The sequence below is a fragment of the Sinocyclocheilus anshuiensis genome, unplaced genomic scaffold (genome assembly GCF_001515605.1).
Source record: "Sinocyclocheilus anshuiensis isolate Anshui unplaced genomic scaffold, SAMN03320099.WGS_v1.1 scaffold201, whole genome shotgun sequence".
In the NCBI taxonomy this organism is placed as follows: Eukaryota; Metazoa; Chordata; class Actinopteri; order Cypriniformes; family Cyprinidae; genus Sinocyclocheilus; species Sinocyclocheilus anshuiensis.
In genome coordinates this window covers 426,419-445,318 of record NW_015537959.1, presented here as the reverse complement: position 1 = coordinate 445,318, position 18,900 = coordinate 426,419, and the positions used below count along the sequence as shown (strand labels likewise).

Here is an 18,900-nt window from a genome sequence, read left to right as displayed (position 1 = left end):
GTATTTATCTGTTTAGCCAACAAATGTTTAATGTGTAGTGTACTTTTAACAGCGTTATTTAACTCTCTGAAGAGTTGGTACTTCTGTTGTCCTCATGTTTTCTGAGTGTTGCACCTGTTGCCCTTTCTAATCTTGAGGTGAACGTCACAATAAGAGTGTCTTTTTCCTTACCAGCTTCACTTATTAGCAGTGTACTCAATATTCAGAACAGTGGTGGATCAATATTAGTGTTTAATTTTTCAGATTTAAACCCTTTTACATTTGTTTCCCACAGTCTCAAATAGTTGGTTACATGGATCTAGAAGGTGAGATATTAGATAAATGTCCTTGTTTCCCACTGTAATATTATTTTATGCTTATTCTTAATTATTTTTATTAATAATTACTGGCCTTAAAGGTTTGTCAATTACAAAAACTTATTTTAAGTACTTAAAATAATACCGTGGTATTACCATGGTACATTTGTTGAATGTTTTGGTACTTTTTGTTGTGATCCATGTTATATGGATGCTAGCTAATTTGTCTTCCATATGGATATTATGTTTGCTAGTGTGAATTCAAAATATGGGTCAAAATTATCAGGATGAGATGGCAAAAAACGGCACATTAAAAGAATGACATTTTTAAAAAGAAAACCTTATACTAAGTAGCTTGGCATGATCTTCTATTATTATTTCTTAGAAGAAAAAAATAATTTTCACAAATTAAAGTAATTCTCATGTGTTGTGACTAACCAAAAATGTAATGACATTTACGAATTAATTCGCAACATTCAAAAAAAGTAACCATAAACATATTTTTTTAAATCCTTTTGAAAGTAATGATAAAGATGTGTACACTCACGTATATTTAAGGTGTAAGTCAAATATGTTATTACTTTTTACACTACATTTTTAGGGTCATTAAATGTAAACTTTTCTTGAAATTGGTCTAAAAGTTTTTCTAAACCCCCCCCCCCTTTCTTTATTGTGGACACCCTTGCATGTTATTGACCCAAATATCTCTATAGCAGTGATAATTAAATTAAACAGTTTTTGTTGCATTTTCGAATTCCTATGTTGTGCAAAAAAAAAAAAGAAAGGCTGAAGAAATAACAACTGAAGACAAATGATTTTATGTAACCCTGATTTATTGGTGTTTCCATGTGGTACATGGCTCGATGAATACAACAATTTTGACATAAGAACAGCTCATCAGCCCATCATCCAAAATCAGGAAAAGGAAAGAGTAAAAGTTGGGTAATAACTGAGATTTGCCTCACAGTTACCCCTCTTTAAGGGCAGTACAGTCTCAAATGAGTAGATTTTGTTGCACTATGAGTATGCAGCAGAAGCATTGACAATGTTGGTTGTAGTGATGCAGAATTCTGAGTCAGCTGAAAAAGAATTAATTTTGTGTGTTTAATACTTGCATGACATGACATAGATCAACAAAAGCTATTCACCCTGAAGAAGTACTTGAGCTCCATGCTTTGTCTGTCTCATTAGCTCCTTTCTCATTGTGCATCCCCTTAAGGACAATTTGTACTCTGGATGAGGAGCGATGCCAAGAGGAAAAAACAAAAATCAAAGACAACACAGTGAGCGTGAAAAGCCGTTCTGATATAACACTTTGACATGAAAGTCTCTCTGGGTCACTGTGGTTTTTGGGGGTTAAACACATCAAAAAGTTATGAAGCATTGAAATGTGTGAAAAAGATAGGAGTTGCCTAGGTGGTAGATGATATTCGGGAGTGGGGAACTGGGTGGACATGATTGGTTTAAAAGCGGCGCTTCTGGCTCTGCACCACAGAGCGGGAAATTGACATTTGGCTGCCGCCGCCACCACCAATGGACATCCCTGAGCCACCACCATATCCATAGCCGCTGCCACTGCTGAAGCCACTACCACCACCGAATCCGGCGCCACCACCGTATCCAGAACCACTACCATATCCAGCTCCGAAGCCGCCGCCGCCACCGCCGCCACCACCTGTGAACCAAAAAACAGAGACATTAGTTTTACTGAACACCAATGCAGTTTTTACAGCAAATTATATGCTTTTTGTCTACGGTCATGATAGGAAAAGATAATACGCTTACTGCTGCTTGACTCCTGGATGTGGATGGTTGCAGAGCCACCACCAGAACCAATCCTGCCAAAGTTAAAAGAAAATAAATGTCAATATAAAAGACACATTACAGAAAATTAAATTAACAGAAAAATATACTTTCAAAATAGCAAAGAGACTGACCTGCTCTCCTCGCCTTCCAGAAGTTTCCTGTAGGTGGCGATCTCAATGTCCAAGGCCAGTTTGACATTCATGAGCTCCTGGTACTCACGCACCTGGCGCGCCATATCCTGCTTTGCTCTTTGCAGGGCTTCTTCCAGTTCCTTAATGCGGAGCTTGGCATCCTTCACTGCCAGTTCTCCACGCTCCTCAGCCTCAGCGATCTGAGCTTCCAGGTTGGCACGCTGAGCAGAAGACATTACTACTTCAGTTTTCAGCAACACTTTTACATTATTCCTGTCCTTAGGAACTCCTTTTGATCACGTAATTTCCAACATAACATGCACATTTTCATCATTGAAAGTACAACTTTTTCTTTGAAAGTACATTTAGTACACAGTAAGGATTTGGTTGGTTGTAAATGTAATTCAGGTTTAAACTTCATCCAAAAGCATCCAAAGACTAACAAAATTCTTACTTGTCCCTTGACAGCTTCGATTTCATTCTGAAGTCTGCTGATCATGCGGTTGAGCTCAGCAATCTCCTGCTTGGTGTTGCGAAGGTCATCTCCGTATTTGCCGGCAGATGACTGCATCTCCTCGAACTAGGTGGTGAAAAAGAGAGTCATTGTGATTAGGATCTGTCAGTTGATTGCTTCAAAATAATGTTGGTTTGATGCTTGAATGTCTTTTCTCACCTTCTGTTTGTACCACGACTCAGCCTCAGCACGGCTGCGGTTGGCGATGTCCTCATACTGTGCACGGACCTCAGCAACAATGGAATCCATGTCCAGGCTGCGACTGTTGTCCATTTCCACAATGACTGATGTGTCTTTGATCTGTCCCTGGAGTTCACGCAGCTCCTAAAATTGCAAGGTGAATGTTTGAGATAAACCTAACATTGAAAACTAGCATCTCAGTGGTAATATAGTTTCATCAAACACTCACCTCCTCAAAGATGGCCCTGAGGAAGTTAATTTCATCTTGAAGAGAATCAAGCTTGGCCTCAAGCTCAACCTTGTTCATGTAGGCGGCATCAACATCCTATGAAGACATGAACGGAGCTCAATATAGTATGTGGCCTTTACAGATGTACAATGAAAAGAAATGTAAACTATAACTAGAGAATGAAGACAGCAGCCAAGTGTTTTACCTTCTTGAGCAGGACAAATTCATTTTCCACTGAGGCACGCTTGTTGATTTCATCCTCATATCTGCAAAGATAAGTTTTCTGCTTTAGCATATTGTGCTAATTATACCATGCACACAAAGTGTAATCCATAGACTATAAACCTGCTCTTGCACAGCTACTTACTTGTTCTTGAAGTCCTCTACCAAGTTCTGCATGTTCTTCAGCTCTCCTTCTAGCTTCATCTTCTCATTACCAAGTCCGTCAAGCTGTCTGCGCAGGTTGGCGATGTAGGCCTCGAACATGGCGTCGATGTTGGAGCGGGTGGTGGTCTGGTCCTGCAGTAAACTCCATTTTGTCTCAAGTACTTTGTTCTGCTGTTCCAGGAAACGCACCTGTATTGGAGATAAACCAGTAAACGATTTTAATAAATTGCTTTATTAGGAAAGGAGAACATCAAGGATCTTTGATATGTCATTACTCATGCCACAAGATATTTTACAGTAATTATGAAGCATGACTTTACAGTAATTATGAAGCATGCCTCTTATTGCATATCAGGACTTGCGGTGACACACCTTTGGCACCTTTAGAGGAATTTAGTAGCATTAGTGCCATGCCATGTTGGCCAGCACAGCTTGTATATTCTTTTCGTGGAGTAACTGTCCTCTTAATATGCACACTCCCCTTTGGAGATAATGAAATGCTAACCTCAAGTGACACCACAACATGTTCAGACTCTCCATGCTCAAATTTATGCTCCCAAAACTGTTTCCCTCCTGGCATAAAGGGCGAGGCTCCTAGGAGACCTGTGCCAAGTGGCAGGCCTTAACAGAGATAATATGGCACGCCTTACCCTCAGGTGCTAACTGTTCCCACCCTCCAGCAGATTTATGCCATGCAATTAAATTCCTGCAAAATCTCACAATGACTTTGAACTTGCAGGATTTACATAAAAAGAACAAAGCATCAATGACATCAGTAGAGTTATGTGAGCTACATGATTGCTGATCATTTCTCTTGCCAGAATTATACAAATGGGCGTAGCACCTAGGTAAGGGGGTGAAATTTACAAGGTGTGGTCACATCGTGAATTCCCCAAAGGTGTCAGAGAATCAAAACAGGAAACTTGTTTTATTTAGGTTAAATTAAAATTATTATTAGGACTTACATAAAGTTACCCCATGAGACTTGGTGCCATTTTTATGACAGGTATTGCATTGAGTAAGAGTTAAAGATGATGCTCATCTGTTACACACACACATACACACACATATCTGCATTGCTGCCATAGGGATAGATGGCAAACTTGATCCATGCCCTTATTTGGATTGGCCTAGTCATTGGATCTCACCTGGCTTGGGTTTCCAAACTCACCCTCACTGTCTGAGAACAATTGCATACAAGAAAAAAAAAACTCAAGCCTGTGCTAAGATATAGACTTTGACTGCTTGACTGAAATGTAGTGATAATAATGCAAAATGTGGCATATGCTATGCCGGCCTGTCTCCTATGGGCTTACCGTTATACGGAATCTGACACTAGGAGGATTTCCTGGCTGTGAAATATTTAATGAGAAGAACCCAGCTCATATGAAGGCCCTTCAAATGTGTGCATGAAAACCCAACATTCAGATGAAAAGTCAAAATGTTGGAGGTGCAAAATGAGATTGTTGTGTTGTACAACTGTGTATGCTTGAAAAGAGAAGACTAACCTTGTCAATGAAGGAAGCGAAGCGGTTGTTGAGGTTCTTAATCTGCTCTTTCTCCTGGGTGCGGACAACTTGGATGTTGGGGTCGATTTCTAGGTTCAGTGGGGCTAGGAGGCTCTGGTTGACTGTGACAGCTGTGATGGGTGCCATACCACCTGGGAACCCTCCACCTAGACCGAATCCTGCACCACCACCGAATCCTGAACCACCGCCGAATCCTGAACCACCGCCGAATCCTGCACCACCGCCGAAACCTCCTCCGAGACCTCCTCCATAGCCGCCGCCACCGCCGCCAATGCTGTAGCCGAAGCTTGCTCCAGATCCTCCGCCAAAGCCGCCGCCGCCACCGCCACCACCGCCACCGCCAGAGCGACGGAATGACACAGAGCTCACCCTGCTGCCAATGGGTGCTGCACTGGCAGACATGCTAGAGAAGGACTTCCTCATGCCTCCACCCATGCCGCCGCTCATGCTTCCACCGCTGGTACTGTAGGTAGTGGTTTTGAACGAAGTCATGGCTGCTGTTGTCTATGAAGGGGTGAGGATCAGACAGAGAAAGAACAGGATGAGACAGAGAAATCCAGAGCAGGAGAGCTCACTAAGAGGAAAGTTAAATCCCTCTGAGTGCCTTCTTCAAGGAGTGCAGCAGCTTTTATACCTTATGCTACGGGAGGGGCTCACCTGACCACTCCCCTTTCAGCCTCAGGCTCTTGTCCTGCCTTTCGCCCCTGTCCAAGTGATATACACACCCATCTTGCTGGGCTGGTATGGGAGTACTTTCAGCAGAGAAGGCCTGGCCACACCCTGACTTTTATGCATACACACTCACGTCAAGTGGAGAAATTAGGAGAGGAACAGGGAGTAGAAAAACAAGGTCAAACTACCTTTTTGCAAGTACTACAAAACCTTTATATTTTACTAGTGCTCTGTAATCCAAAGCACTTTAGTTAAATAACCAGATGGCATTCTATAAACTTAACGCATGGAAAACTATACAACTCCATGCATATTTCATGATTTTGGGAGGTTCAGGGCTCTCTGTTTGCTTTAAGTACCATGCAGGAGTATTAAATAGGGGAATATTTGATGAAGGGCTTAAATGTTGAAGCTTGGCGCTCGTCCTGGAAGCCATTGTAACCTTCAGGCTCCTCTTTCCATTCAAACAATCAAGCTTCTGTTCTCTCACCTCAATGGCTCTGTCACGGACACTACTTCACCACTCCGTTCTGTGGTTCCCAGAGGGCTGATGCAGTTGCATGCAAAGTAGATTTTTATGTTACCTCATATTAAAACACATAGCAGAAACTTTATTGGGTATGTCAACAGCTTTGTTTGCATTAGCATGCTAGACTTTAACTTTAGTTTGGATAGTTACAAGTGAGTATCAGAACTCAGAACAGTGCATGGCGGCTGCAAGAGCAGTGCGGTTATTTTTGAAGCTGTCCTTAGGTGGCATTATTTAGCAACACGTGCTGCTTTTGTTAGCAGCAATTCCACTGATCTGAACAGTGATACTGTGAAGTCCCCCAGCATTTTCTTTGAATGCATACAATGCAATCTGTCAGGAGATAGAAGTTACACAATGTGGGAGATTGGATTGTGAGATCAAAGATGTCTTGAAGCATCCCCTATAGAAATCATTATTTTTACGTGATTAAAGATAAACGCATGAATTTAACATTTTCTACAGATGTGTGTTTAGCTTGGCCATGTGTGAAATTTGTGTATTCATATGTACTTGGTTGTTGTGACTTTGGTGTTATATATTTTATAATTACTCTCATAACAACCAATCAATTAATTTAAGATGAAAGAGTAGGGCATTTAGGGTGCAACCGCTGGTATAACATATATTTTCATTGGGACATATGAGAACATTGGTTTAATAATCAAAACAGTTTTGTTTATTCAATTGAGTTATTTGAATGACTAAACTGCCTTTTAGAGACAACCAAAAAAAAAAAGTAATATACATTAATATGTACATATACATAGTCATAATATAAAGTTATATATATATATATATATATATATATATATATATATATATATATATAACAGGCCTTACAATAAATCATACTGACAGTATCCATAATGACTGAAATATCTAATGTGGAGCCAATTTTTTGTGATCAATGAATATTGTAAGTATACAGTGATGCCAATGACTTTATTACTGAAATATAAAAGTATAGAGGGTCAACCCCAATCTAGGGTTGAGAAGTAAAAACAGTATTAGAGTCCCCTTTTTATCTATTTTTATTATATGTATCATTTGATGTGCTATATATATCAGTTTATATTAATTATGAATGCTAATTTTCTCAATTTAGATGACCTTTTTCACAGTTAATCTTTAAAGACACTAACAACACTTAAATGTAATCCCAAATATTTTGAGAATTTTTCATACTGAACATTATCATTTTGTGATGACAATTCATATGATAGCATTTTGTCTGTTTTATTTTTTTATTTATTTAGACAAAATAGTATTGATTTTTACTTTACTGGCCTGTAACAATAGGAAGAACACTTTAACATGGCAAAACACGATTTAAGATGTGCAGCAACAACAATGTCTTGGACAGTTACATTTTAGGACTAACTGGTACTACCCCGTATTACTGTAGTACAGCCTAACATATCATTTGGGTAAAAATAAAAAAAAAACAAATATTATAAAACCGATTCTAAATTAGTTTTAGAGGCACATTTGAAGCACATCCAACTCTTTATTTTCTTATTGCACCATGTTTTTACAATAACAAACCGTAGTCTTTCCTACAAATAACCAAGAAAATGGTACATCAAACTAGGTTGCTGTAACTTCACATAGTGCATCATACCCTACTGAATGGCGTTTCAGCTTCCAATTTATCCCCATCCTTGTTCTCCCAATTGCAACAAAGGATTCATGGTTGTTGAGAATGGATGACACCTGGTGTTAATCAGCATTGCCTGCTGCAGGAAAGCGAAGGGGTGAACAAAACCAGCAAAAGAGTTTCTATTGATTGAATTGAAAGTTGACATTTTCAGTTGGCGGTGAGCATATTTGGCAGCGTCTATCTTAGTGAGGCCTCAATGAATTTGGCCCAGACCTTAAGCCACAACAATTTTTTTGTCCACTGTCTCCGTCTCTGATATCTGTGGAGACATTCCTGCAATATGCATAGCTTTATACAATTTAAGATATTTCTCTAAAGACTATTCTCTAATGTATAGCTACTTTCTTATGCCATGGCTTGTGCCTTTTTGTTTTTACCCAAAATCTAACTGGTATAATATTTTACAGTCCAGCATGAATCATGAAGAACTATAGAAATGGTACAATGTGGCCTCTGTTTAATCCAGGCTTTGTGTGGCATCACCAAACAGTGCAACAAAGAAAAGTGAATCGTTGGTCGGTTAGTCATACTGTGTTTGGGATTGTCTGAACATGTAAGCTGTGATTTTGTTCTACACATTAGGTGGGGCCCAAAATTGCCAATAACGCAATGCTTGAAATTTGTCCAGATCCTGATTCATTTATTCACATATTCAGTGGAGTGACTTTTTACGGTCTTGTACACTGGGTTGTAACTTCCAACCGTTTCATACTTTTACTTGATAATTTGTCTGTAATTTATTACATAGCTTCCGTGTGTTGAGTTTTTGACTGCTTTGTTCTAAATGTATCTCTGTTCTCAAAGAATATTTGTTGGCAGTGATAAAAAGAGAAAGTTATGGCAACAAACTTGCAAAATCTTAAACAGGATTACACTCTCTACATCATATTTCCAATATATACTGAAGAAGCATTTCAAATTATGTGCAATGAAAAAAGGAAACCAGTGACAAGTTTTTCACAGCTTTACTCTACAATAATGTCTCATATTTTCAGAGTCTTCTATAGTTTATGATGGCATAAAGGCAGAGCAGCTCTTGAGCTGAAATCTTAGAGTTGCGTGCTTGCTTAGACATAGTCATGTTCATCATGCTGAAACAAGGGATATCTTCCTTTTCATGAAAGCCCACCAATCATTAGTGAGTAAGATGGGTCCCACCTTTTCAGACCACACCCTTTTTTCTTGTCCACAACCAAGCCTTTGAGATTACTTTCCAAATATGGTTACAACCATTCACAAGAACATGGCCTTATGGACTAATAACTGTTTTCATGAAATAAAATAACATTTGCTTCTGGGTGGAGTGAAGTTTGTGCGCTCAACTCCTGCATCAAATGGATTCTGCAGACCGGCCTCAATTTCCCAGTTTGAATTACATAATGGGAATAAATGAAGAGAAGAAAATGTAAAATGAAAATCTTGTGTGCATCAAAATACACTTTGTACACTTTCACTTCAGTACAATAATGTGTGCTAATATCAATCTCGTACATAAGAAGAATTAACTGTGCACTCATCAGTTGTTTCTGTGTAGATTAGTGTTTGCTACATTCATTTTGCAAAATAATCACTTGTGGTAGGAGTTTTCCTATAAGTGTGCCTTTAAATATTCAGATGCATTTTAAAAGAATGCAGAATGAAAGGAAGAAGAAGAGCTCCTTCAGTATGCGCATATTCAAGTTTCGGTGCTCTGAGAATTGTATACAAGGAATGAGCTGCAAGAACAATCATTTCTGTCAAAACACACCAGGATACAAAACTTTGTGCAAGTACAATTGAACAATTGCCATTGTTTTGGAAAAAAAAGTTGATAAAAGTTAAACATTCTATCAATTAAAAGCATGTCAATGAATTAAAAGCATGTCAATGCATTGAGGTAACTTTCCTCATGTCGACTTCATGTTATCATTGGGTACAGATACTGTTTAGGTGTTATTTCTGCAATTGAAATACAAAAAAAGAATCATATTGATTAATAGAAATACATATTTATATTAGTTTTAAGACCAAAATAGGTTAAAATAGGTAAAAACAGGAATGCACCAATGCATTCCTTTTTCATGTCACAGCTGATCGAAACTAAATCAATCATTTTAATCAATTAATCAGTTCTAGCAATCCCAGCATCATAATGTATTAAATATGAATATTCAATTTCAGATTGGCTACAGATTACATTTAACAGTGTTATTAAATTATTAGTGTTTCAGATATTAATTTAACATGAGTGTTAAATAACAACAAGGGTAATAAAAAATAAGAACGGGCAATTAAAAAATATCTTGTGTACTGTATGATACTGATATATTGTGCAACCCTATGTTAAATTGAACAACTAATAGCACGAAGGGATTGATACAGGACTTTTTTTATTCATTTATATAAATGAATCTTAATGTTGAGTTAAAAGTCAGTCTATGAAGGGTTTAAGTATACAGTACTTTTAGTTGTCTATGCAAATTAAGTTGGGATACAGGAGTATTTTAATACTGAAAATGACTATTTGAAACATTCCCCTTCTACCTGACTGTTATAATTGTTTCTGGCTTTGCCTTCAAGCTTCTAATACTGAAACTTTGCAGAAACATTCAACAATACTTGTCAGCACAGGCTGAGGAATGCTTCAGATGTCTCCTAAAATCCTTGCACAGCACAAGGTTCATTATGACATCTTTTTTTGACATTTCTGTTTAATGTCAAAAACATTTTTGATGATTTTCCAGGCCTCAGCGTTAACATAAGTTTGCATGTGTAGGTGGGGCTATGTGTGCAGCTCATCTTTGGATAGAAGGAGCCCCTCACGTATAACTCGTTTGAGTTTTCCCATAGGAGTGCCTTTAATTATTCGGATGATAACTGAAACGTCCTGTTCTATCGTAGAGTCTCCAGGCTGAGTCAAAGGGCTTGGCCAACAAGCTTTGAGAAAAGGTGTGATTGAGGCCCCTTTTCTTTCATAAACCCGACTTAACCTGGACCAGCCAGGTGTGGTGATGGGCGTCTACAGTAAATGTGAGTGCATGTGGGAATTGGTGTATATGAAGTAAATGACTTGTCAAAGTCTAGAATTGCTTGGATTTCACTTGATTTCTCTGTCCTGTTAAGTGATATTGCATTTCAAAAGCCTACAGATAATTACGTGCAGGAAGCTTTCACATGCCTACAAGTCATTTAAGTTATCTGTGTTTAAATAGAAATACAATATACGTTCTGTTTTGAACTGTACATTTTACTTATGGTATAGTTTCACTGCATTTGTAACCTCCAGTTTCAAGATACTCTCAATAATTACCTATATATTCTGACAGATCTTGCTTACTGCTGTTAATACTATGCATTTAGCATAACCTTTTGCTTCAGAAAGATTCTCTTTTGGGTGTGCAATGCAATGCATGCTTGGTTTAGTGTACTGAAAGATCTGCTATTACTACCACAGTTATCATGCCACTATCTGAGGCATAGCGTCAATGAGATGTTCTACATTATTCACACATATCTTCAACACTACACAAAATTCATTTCACGAATTTAACGATCGGCTTGTATGGATTGAGTAGAAAAATGGGAAACATGATTATTTTTACGATTTGACAGTATTGACCAATGCAAATGAACAATTAAGGCATAGGCATGTCAACGAAAACACTGGAAAAAATATGCTATTTATAAGATATCTACATCATAGGGAACATGTCAGGAGTTACTTGATGAAGGACACAAATCTTTCTCTCCCTTCACACATCTAGACTCCTACATTGTCTATGGTGTGATATAAACTCCAGTTCATGGTCTTAGGAACAGCAGCTCTGAACACACCAACTCAGCTGGGATTCAAACCCACAGCCTTTGCCTACAACCTTCTGTGTTCTTACAGCCTGAGCTAACATGCCACTTACCAAATGAGAACCCACAGGACTTTAAAGTCATCAGTGAGTATTCTTAGATAGTTCTAAGTTTGTTGGCACCAAAACGTAGTTGTCTGTATGTGGAAATATGAACACAATCCTGCGTGGGGGCTTCTCAGTGGAGAAAATGGATGGTTTTGTGTCTTTCGAAAATATGGCCTGAAACTGAAAACAAAAATATCTTAGTTAGAAAACCTTTTGCAGACTTAAAATGTAATGAAAATGTACAACTAATTAAAGATGGTAATATTCTTCTTAAATATGGTGCTGTGTTATTCTACTTTTATTTTAATCTTGTTTTGTTTATTATTTTTTATTTTGTGTAGTTGCCAGAGTTATTGTCATTAACTAAAACAAAAGCTATTAAAAACTTTTTTGTTAAATGACATGAACTTAATTTAGCTGAAACAAATAAATATTAGATGATGAATATTAGATGAAATAATAATATAAATATCATAATGAAAAACGTAATATCTAACTTAATAATCTAAATATTAGATGTAAATGTTGCTTTGGCAACTACCTGAAATAAGTTGAAGTTGAAGCACTAAAATTAAATAAACTGGAAAATGGAAATAAATTTAAACTAAAACTGAAATAAAAATAAATGAAACCTAAGTAATAATATAAAAAAAAAAGAAAATGACAAAGGCACACAGCAAAATTCATGTAAAATTAAAATGATAACTGAAAATATAATAAGAAAAGTTAATTCAAGATATTAATAAAAACTATAACAAAGAATATAAATAATACTAAGATAACACTGGTTATAACAATTATTTTTATGAATGCATATGTATGTTTATAATTTTTTATATTTTTCTGTTTACTATGGCTGGTCTTCATTACTGTATATTCAACAACAAAAAAAAAAGTTTCAAAATGTATCTAGCATTCATGACACGGATCATAACTTGCCTTTGATAATTACTGCAAGCACTTTTTTGAGGGGCAAGGTCCCAACAATGCTTTTTACCTCTTGATACCAGATCGAACTGGCATGAGCCAGCTTGTAGTGAAAAATGCAAAACTAACAAGAGAGGCCTCTTTTTACTTTTCTGAATCATACATTTGGCCTGAGCACCATAAGACTCACAAAACATCCTCAGTGAAAGTGTCAATTACCTCACAGTTAAGACATGCCCTCACCAAGTCATAAATGAATTGTTTGTTTTATGATGTATTTTGACTGTAAATTTGTTGTTGCTTCTAGCTATTGGTGTATGAAGTGTCACTGACATCACCACATAATTCACAAAGTGTAAGTACATGCATAAAATTGCTGTTAAAATTAAACAGCAGTGTTTATTAAATTAGCTGTCTAGCTAGCTAATATATTATTTATTAAGTTAGTGAGTTGGCTTTATGCTTTAAGAATCATGAACAAACAGAACAGTAATTCTGACAATAGTTATTAATCTTTTAAATTCATATTTATTAATTAATTAATCTTGTCAATTGCGGAGATAGCAGTTTGAACGGTTTGACAGATGGATGAATGAATGGCATCATAAACAATTGAATTGTTGATGAATGAATTGAATAGTTCATAAACAATATATTGCTCATTTTCAGTTCATTGAACTGCTTGATATAAACTCAGAATAGCAATTGCAATGCCATAAAACGGCTGTCTTTTGCACATTTGACTGTGAAGTGACCGCTTTCTACCCTGCAGCACTTTTAGCACTCATACTACAATGACTGATTGGGATAACATGTTGGGCACACCTCTACCACTTGGGCGTTTGAGTGCGTTTTCTGTTGGTGTGCTGTGTGAACATGTTGCCTTTTTATTGTAAGTGTAAGAGAATCTACTAGAATATTTAATTCACAGAAAGAGCTTTAGTCAATAAAAACTAGGAATGATGTTGATGTAGCTAGTGCTACAAAAGACCATCTTGTGGATCTTGTCATGTCTCGACAGATCATTCTTGATCTTGGCATCTTCGGTTCCATGAAGAACCTTTAACATCCATGGAAACGTTTCTTTATATTGGAAAAAAAGACTGAACTGTTCACTAAATGGCTCTTTGGGAAACCCTAAATGGATTTTCTATGGCATCACTGGGAAACCACTTTTTAGGACCTTTTATTAAAGAGCGTTTTTGAGTTGTTCACTTGCACTGGTTTCTGTAAAGCCACTCATTGAACAATATGTTTTGTGAAAAGTGCTGTACAAATAAAATAGCCACTTACATTGAAACAAAAGCAGAGAATGTATGAATCAATGCAGGAAACATTAGCATAAATTGGAGTGGATGGGCTTGAAACTTGTTTTGAACCAGCATCGCTTCTCAATAGGTGTGGTCAGGATGATCTATGACATTGTTCTAATTCTTCGTTATTATTTCCTTTGGGTAAGACTGAGAATGGACATCTGAGACTCTGGAAACCCTTGGGTCACATTGACCCTTAGGCGTGGTGGCCCGTATCTGTTCTGTGCTGGTTTCAGGATTCAGAAAGCATTCAGACCTGTAACTCTTGATGGTCCTGAAAAGCACTTTTTCTATGCAGAGAAAAGAGTGACAGGCAGATGTCCAAAAGGCATGTACGAACTCATACACTGCAATAATACACCACAGTTGAAGCTAACATCTGTTATATTTGTGTTTTTTGTGCAACTCACATTAGTCATATCACTCTGTAAAAGTCTCTCTGTTTGATAGAAAAAATATGGATTCAAATAGTTTTTGAGTTTCGTCTTCTGGTTATGAGCTTGGTGGGCATGACTGAACCTGTGCAACAGCTGTATTGTTATATAAACTCAGTACTTTTCCCATGCTTCTGCGATGCATCTTTTTAATAATTGCAGTGACATGAGTGTTGATGCTGACCTAACAGCAATGGCACAGCTTGACTATTCAGTATATGAGTGTGCAGTGTTGGGGAAAGTTCCTTTTAAAAGTAATGCATTACAATATTGTGTTACTCCCTAAAAAGTAACTAATTATGTTACTTAGTTACTTTTTATGGAAAGTAATGCATTACGTTACTTTTGAGTTACTTTTTAAATCTGGGCAGGGCTTGCTTGTTTGTTTTTAATATAAAAAAGTTCTTCTTTTACAAATGTAAAAGCCCTTTTCACAACAGAAGTGAAATGAATACGCCCCAGGCTGAAGGAAATGCAAATTCACGTCTGTACAGTAGAGGGCGCAGCTCAAACAAATTGCATGAAGAATATGACGCAGGGGAAGAAAGTTCAACACTATTCAGCAATAACAAAAATGAAACAAATGTGTCATTTTTGCTTATTAGTATGGTTGAATTAGATCATCGAAGGTCAGTAGCAAAGACATTGGTTAATAAAATGGGATTAAATATATAAATGATATTTGTCTTATTTAACATATTTAATTATTGCATGTTTATATAATATTCTGAGTTTGCATTTGACTGTTTTTATTCATTTTGAGGAATACTGAATCTGTTTTTGTGCAGTGAGAAGAGTAAATAATGTTCATATTTAGTCTAGAACTACAGTAACATCACAGTGCACACAACGCCTCTGCACTTATGTTTAAATTTTGGGCTTAACTCCTCATTTTTCTCAACATGGCAACACGAGAGCTGTCAGTCAAGACATGGGAAACAAAGTAACTAGAGTTACTTATTTGAAAAAGTAACTCAGATATTTCCTTCTAAATTAAAAAAGTAAAGCGTTACTTTACTAGTTACTTAAAAAAAGTAATCTGGTTACGTAACTTGCGTTACTTGTAATGCGTTACCCCCAACACTGTGAGTGTGCATGTGCATAAGTGAGAAAGCAAAATAATCTCATTGGTAAAACTACATAAAAAGTCATGCATTTGTGTAGATACTTATTATCGACAGCGTAAAACACCAGCATTTGACATATGAACAATTTTAGAAAGTACAAATGTTTACAGATATAATTTTTTTTTTATGTATGTCAGATTTTGTCTGATTGTCACTGAAAAAGTGACTGCTGTAAAAAATTCCAGAAATTGCTAGTAAATTTCACAAACAATAACAAAGACACAAGTAACACATTGAATTAAATATGACATTTTAAAGTAGAAAAACTGAAACGATATTTTCTTGTAAAACGAACACCAATAATACCTTCAAAAAATCTTTTTATACAGTATATATGACATTTTATTTCATTTATTGTATATATGTTTATGCATTTATAACTTTAAATGTTAAAATGTTAAAAATAAATATCAATTCTGTCATCATTTAGTCATTGCTTAACCATATAATTCATATTTTGTTTGCTGTAAGACATAGCTAAAAAAATGATCTTATATAGACAAATGCACTATATAAAATATATTACAAAACTGTACAAAATATAACTGCACCAGTATAATGTAAAATATTCAATAAAAATATTTGTACATTTCTAAAGCTGTGCATATGGAAAAACGTCCACGTTTTAGATGCTGTTAATATGTTCATATTGTTTCAGTGCATATCCAAATGTATGTGTAAAAGCTTTGTACAAACATAATGAGATCAGCCAGGAGAAAGTCTAAGCTTAAATAATTGATTCTCTGAAATTATTTAAAGCATTTTTTTGTGAAATAATGTCTATTTGACTATATAATGAAAAGCATGTGGCACTGAAACTCTAATGAGAGCTACTCTAAGCTACATTCCCATTTTCAAGGCATTTTTACAGTAATACACACAGGTGTGCGTACAAATGGACACGAAGTACTGCATGCTTTGCTATAGCTCAGGTTATTGTGAAATCACCAAAAATGATGTTTTTACTTTATTTATGCTTCTGGTTTATGTTATAATCACCTCAGTAACTGCTGCATGCACAATCATGTATAATTGGAGAATTGGTCGTGCAAAGCTAAACATTTTTTCAACTTTCTTTTGAACCTGTCTGGATGTTTGAAACATGAAGACATCACTTAGGAAGAGAAATGATATTTGCTGGAGCAAAGGGCTGTCTGTGGCTCCTGTTTGTTCTCAAACCTATCTGTGAAATATATAGACAGCGTGTAGAAAAAGTGTTATTTTCTGTGTTGGAGGAGGGGGAAATATCTCTCGATGTGTGAAATTTTAGCCTTAAGGCAAATGCCTGTTTGGTAATATTATTTTGCTGGATACAATACATAAATTTTCAGCCAATTAATTTGCATTTATTCATTTGATCAGTGTCAAAGTGATTTATAGGTAGGCCATAACTTGTCAGTGAATAGAAGTGGCTGTATTTTGGTTGATTTTGGATTGAGAAAGGTGTGTCAGTGTTTGTCCCACACCAAAAAGGATTTTAAAGGCACACAATATGCTTTGAACAGACAGAGGTGTTAAAAGGTTAATATTTAAGAATGTGGGTTGTGAATAGGGTTATTAAGCCATATTCTGATTTGTTTGTTTTACATGAGGACGTGATTCATGGGTGGTTTTATTTTCTCTGTAATTGGAAATGTCAACGTTTTTCTCCCACCAGAGAGACAATTTTCAGCCAAATGACAAACACATGTGAACAAACATTTAAACATGACATGAATTTATTTGTAACACTTTATAATAAATGATTTAGTGAGTTACAGGATTCTGTATGTGTCAATATGTTCTCTTAATGTAAATGTATAGGGAGCAGACAATGAGTTGTGTTAGCAACAATTCAAAGTTTAAAAATACAACTTCCAACCGATCTTCATTACTTTGAATTAATTTTACAAAAAAGAAAATTGCTTAAGGCTTGAACAGCTCTGCTCCCAACCACTAGAATATGGAAATAACTTTTACTGTACTTCTGATTACACTACAAAAAATGTGATGTTCTTCCTTAATGTTTTTGTCTTGTTTTCCAGTGCAAATGTCTAAAGAGGTCTAAAGGTTCTTAAAAGATTCTTAGATCAAGATGTTTATGATTAAGAAAGAACAAACATCTACCAATTGGCTTAGAAAAATCAATTTATATCAATAGGAAAACAAGTTTATTTCCCACTGACAGATAATTGTTCCTGTTTTAAGCATTTTTCAAGGCTTCATTTTACATATGCATCTCAAATAAATGTACCTTAAATATTTGTATTTGAATAAATGTAAAAAAAAAAAATATGAGGAAGATTTTACATTTTTTTTGCAATGCATGCAATGTTTAATTCCATTTGTGAATTTACACTTTTTTTGTGGAAGGGCAAATTAAGACCTTTTTAAGACCCGCAGAAGCCCTTCAATTTATTACTGTCTATATGACACAATTGCTATCTGAAAAGTGCTTAAGTTATTAAAAAAATTTTTTAAAACTGAAACTGTATTTATTCATTTATAAAGTATTTGTGTATTTAATCAAAAGAAATGAAAAACTAGATTAAACTAAAAATGAAATAAATGGTTGTTTTTTCTAGTATCTGAGGTGTTTTTAGACGATCTGGCCTGTGTGTGCATATGGTGCAGCAACAGAGCGTGTGAAAACGGTTTGAGAGGTGTGCACAAATGACTCTTTATAGATGGATGGTGTACAGAAGATCTGACTGCATCACACCCAACACACACTATTAGTAAGCAGTGAAAAAAACAACAACTAAATACTGTAGCTCCCATTATAATCAATAATACACTGCAAAATAGCCAAATCAATAATAATGGGTGCTATTTAGTTTTGTTGCACTGCAAAACTTTTTAAACAGTAGAGCATCACACTAGCAATACCAAGTTCAATTCCTGGGAAATGCATGAACTGGTGATCTTGAATGCATTGTATGTCACTTTGGATAAGAGCATCTGCTGCATGCATGAAAGGTGCAAATATTTTAAGTATGGGTGATACAGGAACAACACACTTCAATCAAGAGGCACACAGAAAAAATATACTTGCACAACCTTAATTCTTCTAATAACATTATTAGTCTCAAGTTAAGTCCTGACATGAATCAGTTATCCCACCAATGTTACTGAGCGAAACTGTGAGGCCCAGAGGACATAAACCTGTGTGACATAACATGCCTGACAAGAAGCAGATCCACTGGTTCCCTCTCTCACACTTTTCCACAGCTTTGCATGCTATCTGTGTGCATGTCCTACTTTTGCATTGCTTTTAATCTGAATGTAAATACACTG

General features: G+C 36.1%; 1 protein-coding gene and 1 long non-coding RNA gene across 2 annotated transcripts; one reads left to right on the top strand and one right to left on the bottom strand.

Moving 5' to 3' along the window:
* Window positions 1-1,111: 1,111 nt before the first annotated feature.
* Window positions 1,112-5,695, bottom strand: LOC107666380 (intermediate filament protein ON3-like). The gene is made up of 9 exons (XM_016457641.1): window positions 5,052-5,695; window positions 3,524-3,732; window positions 3,362-3,422; window positions 3,157-3,252; window positions 2,907-3,071; window positions 2,688-2,813; window positions 2,234-2,454; window positions 2,082-2,134; window positions 1,112-1,971 (listed from the first exon to the last, which is right to left on the bottom strand). The coding sequence occupies exons 1-9, from the start codon at window positions 5,562-5,564 to the stop codon at window positions 1,760-1,762; spliced, it is 1,656 nt and encodes a 551-aa protein (XP_016313127.1). The 5' UTR covers window positions 5,565-5,695; the 3' UTR covers window positions 1,112-1,759.
* A 5,064-nt stretch (window positions 5,696-10,759) lies between these two features.
* Window positions 10,760-13,107, top strand: LOC107666621 (uncharacterized). The gene is made up of 3 exons (XR_001631693.1): window positions 10,760-10,945; window positions 11,680-11,862; window positions 13,058-13,107. It is a non-coding gene; the product is annotated as an uncharacterized LOC107666621 (long non-coding RNA).
* Window positions 13,108-18,900: the final 5,793 nt, after the last annotated feature.